The sequence below is a fragment of the Sminthopsis crassicaudata genome, chromosome 3 (assembly GCF_048593235.1).
Source record: "Sminthopsis crassicaudata isolate SCR6 chromosome 3, ASM4859323v1, whole genome shotgun sequence".
Classification (NCBI taxonomy): Eukaryota; Metazoa; Chordata; class Mammalia; order Dasyuromorphia; family Dasyuridae; genus Sminthopsis; species Sminthopsis crassicaudata.
The window spans coordinates 421,525,802-421,540,315 of NC_133619.1; the positions used below are offsets into that span (position 1 = coordinate 421,525,802).

The 14,514-nt window shown below is 31.8% G+C and overlaps 1 protein-coding gene across 1 annotated transcript in view; it reads right to left on the reverse strand.

Moving 5' to 3' along the window:
* FAM171B (family with sequence similarity 171 member B) overlaps positions 1 to 14,281 on the reverse strand; it is a 74,424-nt gene extending 60,143 nt beyond the window's left edge. Inside the window, exon 1 of the mRNA XM_074302912.1 lies at positions 13,837 to 14,281. Coding sequence (XP_074159013.1) covers positions 13,837 to 14,071 — 235 coding nt within the window. The 5' untranslated portion in view covers positions 14,072 to 14,281. The remainder of the gene's footprint in view (positions 1 to 13,836) is intronic.
* Between the last annotated feature and the right edge of the window lie 233 nt (positions 14,282 to 14,514).

Consider the following 14,514-nt stretch of genomic DNA (forward strand, 5'->3'; position numbering starts at 1 on the left):
TAATGTAAAATATTTAAAGGGAGCAATTTTATACATTTTTATGTCTTATAAGTTTTATTTCAAAGTACCAGGAACTCTGCAATTTTTTGTTGTTGATGCTGCTGCTGTTGCTTTTAAATGAACTATACATTTTGAGATCTAGCACAAAATGCTTATTAAGTATTAAAAGTATGGATTTTTTAGATTCAAAATATTTAATGGATGTTAATGCTACATAACGTATGAGCAAAAATGCATTACTGGAATACCAAATTGGGATAGAGATGATAAGTCTAATAAATTGGGTTCTTGTTATTTGTCTTTGAGATGTCAGAATCTATTAGAGTAAAAATCAATTCCCCAACTGGAATTTCAAAGAAGTAGTGGTGGAAGGGGAATACCCTGAAATAATAATAGCCTCCTCCCTAGAAAGCACAGCAGTTTTCAGAATAAAACTCTTAACATACCATGGTCCAAGAACAAAGAAATCCTTCATTCTACTATTTGAAACCAGATATATAAAGATTTATTTTTTAAACAATAAAGAAAATTAAAATGTTTATTGAGCTTTAAATGGAATTTTATTTTTGAAAGTCTAGATGGCTAATATTTTGCCGAGTAGAGAGTACAGGAACAGTGTCAAAAGAGGAGGTTAAATTAGGAATTAAAATCAAATCCAGATGATGCTGACTCAAAGATGTTAAAATCCCTAAGCTGTTTCTGTAGAACTACTAGTGTTCTATATGCACTAAAGAAATGGCTTGGGATATATAATCTTCTCTAGAGACTGTTAAGAATCACACTATATCCTCCCACCCCATCTGCTCAGGGTGACATTTATATTACTATGTGGGAAAATAGCATCTCACTTTCAACCTCTGTTATATAGGGCGCCTGAAATCTATTACATTATTGGATGAGTTGACTGCCAGGGAATGGTTCAAGTACAGGGAAACTTAGAAATTTCTTATATCATCTGAGGGTAACATGCATATGGAATAACTCAAGCCTTTTACCAAAAAAAACATGTTTTACTTATTGACCTACTTTTGAAAACTCATAGAAATTCATTTTTTAAAATCCTAAGAAAAATGTAAAGAGTGGCTGACCTTGCAAGTATCATCATCTCAACTCTAAAATTTCCACATTCAATCCTAATCTTTTAATCTTTTGGATCAAGTCATTTACACAGTTGTCACAAAATCCACAGCTTCCCAAGTGACTACATTACACAATTTTTATTATTCTAGCATAAAATGTTTGTAATCTATATTAATTTTGTTGTCCCCTTCCCAATCTATCATTTATCTTATGTTTTTCTTGAGATAGATATCCATTTCACAGTATCATTTTTTACTGACAAATAAACAGGAGCCCTCAAACACTGTAGTAGTGAAAAGGAGAAGGGAAAATATCTCTATGTAAGTAGTTTCCCTGCCCCTACAGGCCTATCAGATTACTTTGTTCCATCTCATAATTCACAGTGAGTTACATTATCTCAATCTCTGTTCTTTGATGCCTCCAATGTATTCTCCTACAACTGCCCAGCTCAAACGACTTAACAATTTGTGATTTCTTCTTTCCTATTTAAGCCACTTGTGGAACTGAGGCAATCTAAATATATATATATATTCTCATTACCTATTTGTACAGGAAGAAAAAGTTCCTATATGCTGGTTTTCCCCAGACTGATAAAGAAAAGGTCTGATTCCAGACATATCCTTTAAATTATGTATAATTGGGAAATGAGGTTTAAAAAGTTTGCTGTTATCTTTTGTAATTTTACTCTAAGTCTTTTTCTTTATCTTTGCTTTTTTTGAGTCTAGACGGTCTTTATGGTCTAACTCTAAAAGTATATACTTTTATTTTAAAGTACTCAAAGTGTATTCTAAAAGCTCTACAATTCCAATTAAAAGATAAAATATGTTGATGTTATATGCTCTACATATATTTTATTCATTTATAGGTTTCTAAACTTTTTATGTTGTCTCTTGGCCTTCATGTAACATCTTCAATTACTACAAGGCTTCCAAAAATTCTCATTTAATTTCTTATGCCAATCCATAATATATTAAAACCACAATGGGGGAAACATGATGTGAACGGATAACTGTAGTTAAAATTAGAATGGCAAAAAGTAATTGCAAAAAAAATCTTTACAGCAAGTTTTTTAATAAAGGTCTCATTTTCAACATATGAATATAAAGAACTTATTTGAGGTAGGCCAATATAACAAAATGATAATTCTGCCTAAATTAATTGATTCATTCAGCACCAATCAAATTTTATAGAATTATTCTATAGAGCTGGAATAAATCATAACAAAATCCATCTTGAAGAATAAAAAGTCAAGAATATCAGGGGAATCAGTGAAAATAAATATGAAGAATGGAAGAAAACCAGATTTCAAACTATATTACAAAGTTGTCATTATCAAAACAATATACATTGGATAATAAATGTTAATAAGAAATAACAATGTTTCATCAATGCAATATATCAGGTGCACAATGTACAGTAATAAATGATAATAGGAATCTAGAATTTGATAAATCAAATGATCCAAGCTTTTGGGACAAGAATTCACTATTTGATAAATACTACTAGAAAACTGGAAAACAGTCTGCCAGAAACTAGACAGAGACCAACATTTCACACAGAATACCAAGATAAGCTCAAAATGGGTACATGATTTAGATTTGAAGGGTGATACTATAAGCAAATTGGGGGAGCATGAAAAAATTTGCCTCAAATCTATAGATATGGAAAAAAATATTGACCAAACAAGAGACAGAAAGGATCACAGGAGGTAAAATGTATAATTTTTATTACATAAAATTAAAAATATTTTATACAAGCAAAATCAGTGTGGCCCAAACTAAAAGGAAAGCAGGAAAGTGGAGAGGGTGAGGTGGGTACTGAGGAGGGGAGATATTCACCAATTGAAAATAGTCAAAAGATATAAAAAGAAAGTTTCAGAAGCAGAAATCTCAGCTCTCAATAGTTATATAAAAATGTTCTAAATTACTAATAATTAGAGAAATATAAAATTTAAAAACTGTGGAGATTGGCTAAAGAGAAAGAAAAAGGAAAATAACAAGCACTGGAGTGGCTGTGGCAAAATAGATTCACTAATGTACTGTTGGCAAAGTTGTGAACTGGTTCAACCATTTTAGAGAACAATATAAAAAAATGTTTGTCTTTTGACTTAGCAATACCACTGTGAGATCTATGCCCTAAAGAGATCGAAGATAAAGGAAAAGATCCTATATGTACCAAGAGGATGCCCATCAATTGGGGAATTAGATGAACACACTACAATGCTATAAAAAAATTATGAGGAAGCTTGTTTCATTAAAATCTGGAAGACATATAAGAGTTATTAACTGTAAAGTCTCAGCTACCCTGATTGAAACAGTGATCCAAGAAAATTCCAAAGGACTTATGATATGGCTAATATAGAAATATGTTTTATATGTCTTTACATGTATATTGGGTATCATTGCTTGCCTTTTCAGGGAGTGGGAAAAGGATGAGAGAGAAAGAGAGAGAGAGAGAGAGAGAGAGAGAGAGAGAGAGAGAGAGAGAGAGAGAGAGAAAGAGAGAGAGAGAGAAAGAGAGAAAGAGAGAGAATATGAAGTTCAGATTTTAAAAAAATGTTTAAAAATATAATTTTGAAATGTTTTAAAAATAAAACACACAATTTAATAATAGGAATAAAGAAAAAAATAAATCAAATTTATAAAAACAAGAGCTATTCTTGAATTGAAAAATAACCAATTGAAAAATAGTCAAAAGGCAAAGAGGAAAAGTGAACAAACACTTTTTGTCTACTACATACTAAGTTCTTTGCTAAAAGCATTAAAATATTATCTGACTTGAAATAATCATGAAATTTTTTTAGTAAAAATTCACCCTCTCAACAGTCACACTTAAAATTCTTCAAGTCCCTAATAATTAGACAAATGAAAATTAAAGCAACTCTTGAGATTTTATGTCATATCTATCATTGTCAATAATGACAAAGAAGAAAGTGATAAATATTAGAGGAGCTGGATGAAAATTGGCACACTAATGCATTATAGATGAAGTGTGAATTCACCTAGCCATTCTGGAAAACATTTCAAACCGCACTCAAAAAGACAATACCTTGGACATAGCCTTTGATCCAGTGTTTTAATTCTAAGACACATATACTGCATAGAGCTCAAGAAAAAAGATACCCATATGTACAAAAATATCTATGGTAGTTCCTTTCATAATAGCAAAGCTAGAAAATAACTGCATGAAATTGTCCACCTAGCAGGGAATGACTAAAAAAATCATCATATATGAATGTAATTACTGAGCCATAAAAATGATAAAAATGAACACTGTAAGAGGAAACTGAGAAGACATCTAAAATGATGCAAAATAAGATGAGCAAAATCTGTAAAACAATTCATAAATTGATAGTATAAAGGAAAACAATTTTGAAAGTCTTTAGAAATCTGATGGATGAAATGTCAAATAAAAATTCCAGAATACTGATGATGAAGCATTCTAACAGAGAAGAAATGGATTAAAAATGCAAAATATATTTTTATAATTGTCAATGAGGAAATCTGCTTCATTTGATCATATATACTAGACATGAGGGTTTTTTTCTGTTTCCCACTTGTGTCAAAAAAGGAGGAAGAGAAAATAAATGCTTGTTAATTGAAAAATAATGAGAATGTTTAATTTTAAACACATCCATATTTAGAGCCAATTCTATCCATTAGTCATGATGACTAATTCTTCCCAGTAAAAAAAAATTACCCTTCACTATATCATTTTACTTTAAATTCATACTCTCTTAAAATTGCCTCAGACTCCATACGAGAAACTATTAGCAGCATATTAAAATATTCCAAAGTTCATGATTATTTAACAATACAGAAGTACATTTTGACCATTTAATTCTTACTTTCTAAAATATTAAACATAATTCAGTGAAGCACCAAAAGGAAGAAAACCAGAATTTTGCCAGACAGAAAATATAAAGAATTCTGTTCACATCTTAACTAAAATTAACCACCATTTTCCCCTCTTCCAAGTTCAAGTTTCCCTTACTTAATCTAAGAGGGGAAGAAAAAAAAACAAAGTTTGGGGATAACAATTGATCAAATTCCTTCCCTCCTTTTATAAAGCAGAAATTTGAAAAAATATTTTATCATCCTCAGTGATTACTAAACCTGGAAGTTATTGTTCTTGACCCCAGGGACATTGCACATTTTCCCATAAATTTTGTCTTGGGGTTGAGGTTGCCAATCAACTGATCTTGTTTGATAATTTAAGGTTAGTTATAGAGTTAATGTTCTATATTTTAAGAGATTCTTTCCTTTAAAAAATTCTCTAAAATAAAATGTTTTTTTTCCTCATGGAACTTTTATAATAAATGGTAAATATGATGACAAAATATTGGCATAAGTCTGTCACTTGAAGATTATATCTTATGAGACTGCAAGATAGCACGGTGGATAGAGCATCAGCCCTGAATTCAGGAGCACCTAAGTTCAAATCTAACCTCAGACACTTAATACTTCCTAGCTATGCTGCCTCAGGAAAAAAAAATCGTGTTTTTATTTTACTCTAATACTTCATAGTGGAAGAAGGCAAGTGGTCCTAGATTCATGACAACTGGTTAACTCTACTAGAAAGACTTTGAGTATACTATCAACAGATGATATCTGTATTGTGAATTCCAACCTAAGTACAATGACATTATCACTAGTAAGTTACCATTTGATGATGACTTCTTTGAGCATAGCAATATACCATAAGCTAGGGACAGATAACTAATAGACATGCTTTACTGCTGTCCTCATTCTTAGAAGACAACTCAAAAAAAGTCCATAACATATTTAATCCCTTTCCCTCTATTTTGGAGGACATGGACAAGAGTCACACAAGACAAAACAAGTATGGATGAACTCTGATCTTTATTACTGAAGGAAAGAGTACTACATCAATAAAGTCATAGACCCTCTGAAGTATATATATGAATGGGGATGGAATAAGATTTTATTAAGTACCAACTATATGCTAGTTGTTTTATAAATATTTCATTTGATTTTCACATAATGAACAAAATATATTTAAATTGCTCAAATTTCTATAAGGACAAGTGAAATAATTCTGTATTATCAAATTTGAGAGGTTCGAAAAGAAGAAATAAAGTGCAGGACCTTTTTTAAAGCATAAGTCATTCATATAAATTTGGTTCATTTTTGTAATGCCTGAAAATTACTTCATAATTATTTAGTGTAGTATCTTACGTGAAATGACAATTAGATTCGTTCACTCCAGGCCTTAAAGAAAGCATTCATAACAAATATATATTATCAACTACTATGCAAAAATAATTCCTAATTAATATTGCTAAAAATGAAAAAGACATATGTATTTAAATAGTATAAACTCTGATATACCAGTGTAGCCTAAGCCATATGTGAATAATGTTATGTGTATATTTGTATGTATGCAAATGTATGTAATGTGCACATTTACCTATATGTATGTATAGAAAGTTGCAGATTTGCCAATATAATTCCAATATACGAAAAGAATTCTTATCATCATCAGATTGAAATAGTTTAGAGATAACCTACATCTTTTATAACCCAAATAATCACAGCACTTTCCTACAAATCTTGAAGGAGTATAAACAGGAATTATTATGCCAGAGCACTCATTTTAATAATACCTCATGGAAAACACTATTAAATATTTTCTACCTCAAGGAATCTGGGCAAAAGTAGGTTTAAATAATTAGCCAAAGTCATGCAGTTAATAATAATATTGATGGTGCCTGAACTTCAGGAAAATCTTAATAGAGAAACAAGTCTCTTATTCAAATAGTATGACATTGTGTTGTGAAAACATTTGATAGGGGCATATTGAAAACACTGAAAACTAACTTGAAAAAGGGTATATCTCAAACTTAAGTCCTCACAGGTTTTTCCAATGTATTTTTTTCTTAAGTGTATGAAAGGTTTATGATACAACTGCTGGTGACAAGTAATGATGATAGTTTTCTGCATGTTGGGGAAAGAGGCAAGTGGTGTTAACATTAAAAATCATCATAAATAGCACTATTGCATAATGGAATGAATGCTGATTTAAAAATCAGGAGACTCATAGATTTAGTCTCTGGCTTTAGCATTATCATCTTGATCAAGTTAGTTATCTGTTAAGTAGAATAATAACACACTAATTTCACAGGGTCGTTGGAAAGAATATATTTATATACTCTAAAATGCTATATAAATGTAAGATTTTTATTTTATCAGAATACCCATCTTAAGTTTTTTATGCTTGGGACAAAGTATTTATTCATAATTTTACTTGTTTTATAATTTTGTAATCACATAAGGATTGATTGATGCACTGACACATACTTCATTTATTTTGTTTTTCAACTAATTTTAAGCTAAAAAATATATAATCACTTTTGATTTCTATAAATCCCAGACTTAGAAATAAGATTTCTCTGCACAATTGCTTCAATTCTACAAGCATATGTTAAATGCTTATTATGTGCAAAATATTATGTTAGACTTAGGGATAATAAGACCAAAAATAGTGACTATTGAATATATACTCCTATATTTGGATAATATGGGAATGGGTGTATATGTGTATGTATAAACACAGAGAGAAATATGTATATATAATATATATTGAATTACCAAAGAAAATTGAATATGTGAAAATTAAAAATTAAAATGAAGTCACTATCTAAGTTACAACATATGAAAATATTTTTCCATAATATACTAATTAAATATGTAATCAATAGTATAACATGTAATTTTCAAGACTATCTTATTATATAGTACTAGATATAAAGAAGTTAGAACTATGAGACACCATAGAGATCATCTAATCTAATCTTCTTTTGTGGTTAAGGAAAATGAGACTCAAGGAAGCAATAGAACTTTCCTAAGGCTACACAGGGAGTCAACAGTAAGGCTAATATTAGAATCCACAGTGTCTGATTCTAAATACAGGTTTGTTTGGTTTTTCCCTTATACTATGCTGCCTCACCATTCCTAGGTTATTCTCCTTATATTTGACCAATGAAGAAAACACCTCTAACAAAACTTCTCCAGGTTGTCTTGACTTATTTTTTTCCTCTATTCCCTTTGAATACTCTGGGTGATCTGAGAGAATAGAATGTAATTGTGGCAATTTCAACCAGCCCCAAAGCTGAACCTCTTTATTTCTAGCAAAAGTTAGCAGAGTTACACAATTAGGGCTCTGCAAATTGGAAAAAAACAAATTCATCTTAATAAGCAAGTATTAATTACCAACTTGGTGAAAAATAATGTAATAATATTTGTTAAAATAGTCCTCTACCCTCCTTGGAGGAGAGAGATACATGACATATACAAATAATGTAGCACAAAATAACATATTTTAAATATATTAAAGATATTCAAAGAAAATAATACCTATGTTCCAAGAGGGTAAAATTAATTTTTGATTAGGAAGAAGAAAAAAGTTTCTTGGAACTTAAAGAATTTGATTTATTCTTTTACAAAAGAATTAGGAACTGAAATGTTTGACAATTCCAACAACAAGAAATAAAAATATTGGAAGCATAGGGACCTGTATAAGTAAAGGCAGTGAAAAAGTGGAAATACAAGTTACAAATTTGACAATAATATGGAGTATGTGAAAGGAATATTACTTTAAATAATGTGAAAGAAGAAATGATAGTGCTTTGTAACTGATCTTATATGAGTAAGTTGTACAGTTCCATATCTTATTTGCTCCCTCTTCTTACAGGAAGGGCAAGTCATCATAGCATGATTAAAAGTGGTAATACTATTTTAAGATAGTATCATGCAATGGAAACTAAGTTTTTACTATGAAAAGTTTAACTATTCATAAACTATTTACAACTTATACATAATTCATTTTCAATATTACAAGCATTTTACTTTACCATTCTTTTATTTCTCAATATTTTAAAAGTGTAATGAATCATGGATATTTATAGTGTCATTGTTTTTATGAAAACTAATCAGCGGCACTAACTATAAACTAAGTTGCTAATTTCTCCACTATAGATAAAAAGCTAAGACTGCTATTCATCACTTATTGATCCCCAATTCTATCTACTCTTTCCTTCTTTATTCTGCCAGTTTTTAACTGGATACCTTTTGAAACAATAACGATATCAGCACTTCTTAACCTAGCATTCACAAAGGAGCAACATGATGTAATAGAAAGAATCTCTCATAAGAAAAATGGAAATTAAAATTCAACAAATTAGCAGCTGATAAAACATAGACATTAATACATTAATATTCTGTGAATTTTTAAGTATTCTAGAAACAATCTGACAGGATGACAAGCAAAGATCTCAAATGTCCATACTCCTTAGCAAGTCCAGGGTACATAATAGGCAGTTAATAAACTTTTGTGATTATTCATTTTCTACATGTTTGAATCCTTACTTTTGATCCAGGAATCTTTTGGCTAAACATGTAACCCAATAAGACTAAAGGTAAAAGATCCAATATATTCCAAAATATTTGTAGTAGCACTTTTTACAGTAGAAAAAAACCAACAGATCAAAACAACCCACCAACCAACAAACAAACAAAAAAACCCTGGGAAAATGTCCATTGATTAATAAATGGCTAAACAAAATGAGGTACAATAATCTAATGGAATATTACTTCATTGAATGCAATAATACATATGAAGAATATACAAAATTCTAGGAAGTCTTATATAAGCTCATAAAAATGAAGCAATAAAAATCAGGAAAATAATATATGTAATAATTACAACAATGGAAATAAAATAACAACAATAAAAACTATACATGGAATATAAAATGACTGATCTTGGTTCCGAAGAAGAGACTATAAGACTATATAGACTACTCCTCCCTTCCTTCTTTGAAGAGGTAGGAAACTGTGGAGTATATTTGATTAATATGTTAATTTTGCTGAACTTATTTTCTATCTTTTTCTTTTTTATTCTTTGTTATAATAGTAGGGAATGGGAAGAGAGGTGTACAACCCATCCTCAACATTCTTGTATTTAATTTTCATGACTTCCAGCATTACCATGATTTTATTAGTAATGTCATTTTCACTTTCCCATAAAAAAAAAAAAAAAAAAAAAAAACAAATTTGCAAAAGTTTGTAGAGCCTCTGGTAGTCTAACAGGCTTCACTGCTCTTGCTCATCTTATCGGTGTAAAGCGCTCCCTATATATTCATGTCATATTTTCATTATTGTCTTTAAAACTCGAAAGTTTTGTCTTGAAATTATGGCATCAGAAGGTAAGTAAGGTCTTTGGGTTCAAAGGCCATGTGTGAAAAGTCAGTGAAGTAACTTGGTGAGAAAATAAAGATATTAAACAAACTTCATGCTGAAATGTCTGCAGCTGCCATCACTACAATTTTGATGTTTTAAAAAACCAGTAACTGGCTTTATCTGTAAAAAGAAGGAAAGTTACCTGTGCTACTAGATATTTCATATGTTATAAAGAATAAAAATTATCTTTAATTAATGGATTTTTTAAAAATAAATTTAGCACAAAAAAGATCACAGAATTCTAGAGAATTACTAGAAAGAAAAATGTTTTGCAAGTTACCAATTTTATTTCGGGGATTTTTTCATGGTTACTATATTAAGGAAAGTATATGTTATCAGAATTAATGTCATTGTTACTATATTAGGGAAAGTACATGTTATCAGAATTAATATTTTATAAAGAATTATCTGCAGTAAAGTATATTTTCAACTATCTCCATTGAAAGATTAGAATTTTTGATTGTTGTGATATCCTGACCCTCTATTTTTCATACGTTCACCATGTCAAAATTCCCATTTTTTTTTACTTTCACACCATTTTCTAGGAACATTACCCTTTGATTGCTGAAGACTGTGATTATATTGAAAAATAAAAGTATTATATTACTTTTTAATACAACTTTTTTGAAAAAAAAATCAGGTATTTTAGAGCTGGAAAGATCCTTAGAAATAATCTATTCTATCCATCTCATTTTATGTGTGAAAAAAAAAAACTGAGGTCAAGACAAAGTTACTTACTAAGGAAGTAGTAGAGTAAACCTAGAACCCTGGGTCTCTATGCCTCCATGGCTTCCATGCCATCAAAGATGAAGGCCTAGGGTTGGGTTTTGGCTCTGTCAAAATTGGTTAAATAACCTTGGACAAATCATTAAGTTCTCTGAGCTCAGTTTCTTCATCTATACCATGCAGATAATAATAGATTTCTTAACTCAAAAAGAAAATTGTGAGAATCAAATGAAATAATATATGTGAAATATTTGTACATCATGAAAGTATTATTAGAAAATATTAAGCTATCACTCTTAGCCATCTTTCCAATATTATCCTTTATTATTCTTGCTCACCTACAGTTTACTCTGCCCAAATGAACTTATTATCTCATCATTTCCTATTTCTTTGCCTTTACTCAAGCTTTTCCTTAGACTAAAAATGTCCTGCTTTCTGTATGCTCTACACATTTATTTATTGAGATCTTAGCTAGTTTCCAAACCCAGCTCAAATGTGCTTCTTCCACGTAGCCTCCTCTGATCCTCTCAGATTGAAATGCTCTCTCTTGGAATTCATCTGATTTCATAATACTTTTTTCCCTTCTAATGTATTATTTATACCCTAATTTACATTTCATCTGTATGTGATCTTATCAATCCTATTAACACAAAAAGTTACTTAAGTACAGGAAATCTGGTTTGTCCATTGTCCACAGAGGGAATGAGTAAATGAACAGAAACAAACAAAAAAAATCAAATTAAAATTCAAATATCAGCATACTGTGGTAAAGTGAGGAAGGTCAAACAAAGCTTCAGATCTGTGAGTCACGAAGAATCTAATGAATGAACTTGGCCATAGTTATGGATCAAATTTTGATTTTTTTTCCTGCAACTACAGAATCAAGATTTATAAACTTTTTTTCATAACTACCCCATCTAAATATTTTCTTAGTTTTTGAAAAGAAAAAATTTAATATTTTTACCACACAATATCACTCAAAAATACTTAGTATTTAAAAGTTAATACTAAAGTCAGGAGCCATACTTTCAATTATCTGAAGAAACATTAGACACCACAAACATATTAAGCATAACAGTAGCTATAATGTTTTCAAAGGAACAGTAGAGCCTTTATTTTTCCCCCAGAGGATTGTGATGGGGTTCTGTGATTATATATTCCCATTATTAAGAAAAACATGAGTTATCCTTTGTTCACCATGATTTAGAATTCTAGGCTGAAAAAAGAGAACCCTTTGGATACAACTATATAGGCTCTCACATCAATCTGTTGAACAGTTTTTACTTTCCTCATGCCTGATAATTCTAATATTTAAACAGGATGCACTAATAATGTTATGGGGTTTGCTAGTGATGTTTTCCCAAATATACTTTTTCTAATGAGTCCTTACCAAAATACTAAAATATGTTATTTAAGATATACAGTAAAATATGGAAATTTTAATAGTTGGTTTATAAAATAAGCTAGAATAATAAAAATCTGCTTAAGTTTTTAAACTACTACATAATTATCCCCCTCAAAAAAAAGATAATTTATGGACAAAAAAATGTCAATAATCAGTTCTTCATTCACAGACTTGGCTTTTTATTTTAAAGAGTTTTTAAAGATATTTCTCTTCAAAAAGCATTTCTGCATAGCGATCATATTTCTATCTTAAGACTCTACAATTTTGTGATTAAAGTTTCCACAGAATATCTTTTCATTTGCTTTGGTACCCCAGATACAAAGGTTGGGGAAAGGAGTATGGAAAATTCTATTAAACAATTTCTTTCAAGACATTTTAATTCATAATATAGTGATTTTTAAAAATTAGATTTTTTTTGAGGCACTGTGTCTATACTTTATGGAAAATTTTAAAGTTGTTTCATTCTGTGCACAGAACTTTAATAAATTAAATCAGCCTGGATGTTTCATTATTTTCAGATAGTAAATCTGAATGGTGCCCTTTGAGTATTCTTTCAAAATAGGACTGTTTTTTCTATCTCTTTGAAACCCTCATTTTCTCATTTTCAACACCATTTATGAGGCAACAAGCAGAATAATACACACCATCATCAACATTATCACCAACAAACCCCCACTGTAACACAATTCCCAATAGTTTCCATAGAAAATGAAATCTAGCAAGACAGCACTGCAGCAATCAAAAAGTAAGGGGGTTGGGAGGGAAACGTGTTATTGCTAAGGGCGATTTTGCTCCCGGTTTACAAGAGGAGCATTAAAGGATATAAAAATAGTGAGAACCATAATCCTCTTAGCTTCATAACAGAAAAGTAACCCTCTTTCCCCATCTCCATCAAGAGAATGTTCATTTAAGTTCCCCTTACAAGTAGGAAAGATTGGCCTGTACAGCTTTAAATTTAAGGATCTGTTTTAGCTGGGAATCTTTTGCAATGTTTCTTTGCCTCTAGGATTGTAAAACATAGGATTTAGAAAGTCTGTGTGCGTCAGAATGGGAGAGAAGAATTCATTCTGGAGAGACAGCGAGAATTTGGGAATAGAAGAGGGTGGGGGAAAAATTGGTTAAGGCAGCTATCCTCCCCCGCACCCCAAGACTGCAGTGCAATGCGTTTAAAAGAAAGCCAGACTCTGAAGAGATCTTTCTCAACCATAGGAGAAGATCAGGGATATAAACAAGCAAAAAAAAAAAAAAAAAGGAACAAGAAAGGGAACCTGGGAAATGGGGCGATGGATACAGAACTGACTGATAAGCATCCTGAATAAAGCAGAAGGAAGGCCACAGAAGAAAACCCAACACTCAAGACCCTACCTGAACTAGATAGGGTAGAGGATGCTCCGGGCACCTCTGGCCTATCGTCCTCCTCCTCCTCCTCTCGCTGCTGTTGTTGCTCCTGCTGTTGCCGCTGTTGCTGCTGCTGGATCAGGCTTAAGTCAGAGCGGCTGGGCTCTGATCTCGAGGCTGCGGGGACAAGCCGCCCTTTCAGCAGCACCGCGGCCAGACCTAGAAGCAGAGTGAAGGGAAAGCTCCCGCAAATCCTCGACATGGCGAAAAGCCAGAGGGCAGCGGAGGCATATTGCGACAGAAACCAGCTCTCTGGGTGGAGCCGGCAGTGGCCAGCGACAGCGGCCGGGCTGCCTGCTCCCCCACCTCACTGACCTGCGGACACTCGAAAGCCCGCTCTCACACACATACACAGACACTCATACCGAGGGAGACAGAAACACATACACACAAACCAAGACACGCGCACCACGGACCGGGAGAAGAGGAGGAAGCTGGGAGGGAAGAGGAGGAGAGGGGAGGGGAGCAGAACACTCGGAGCTCTGCACATGTGACAGAGGAGGGTGAAGATGGGAAGGTGAAGGAGGAGGAGGGCTGCTGCATCCTAGAGAACCAACGGGGGTAGGGATTGGTTGTTAGTTCTGAGGGACTGAGTAGGGAGCTCCGAGTAAATATTTGCTATGACTATACCTTATTTATTTGGCC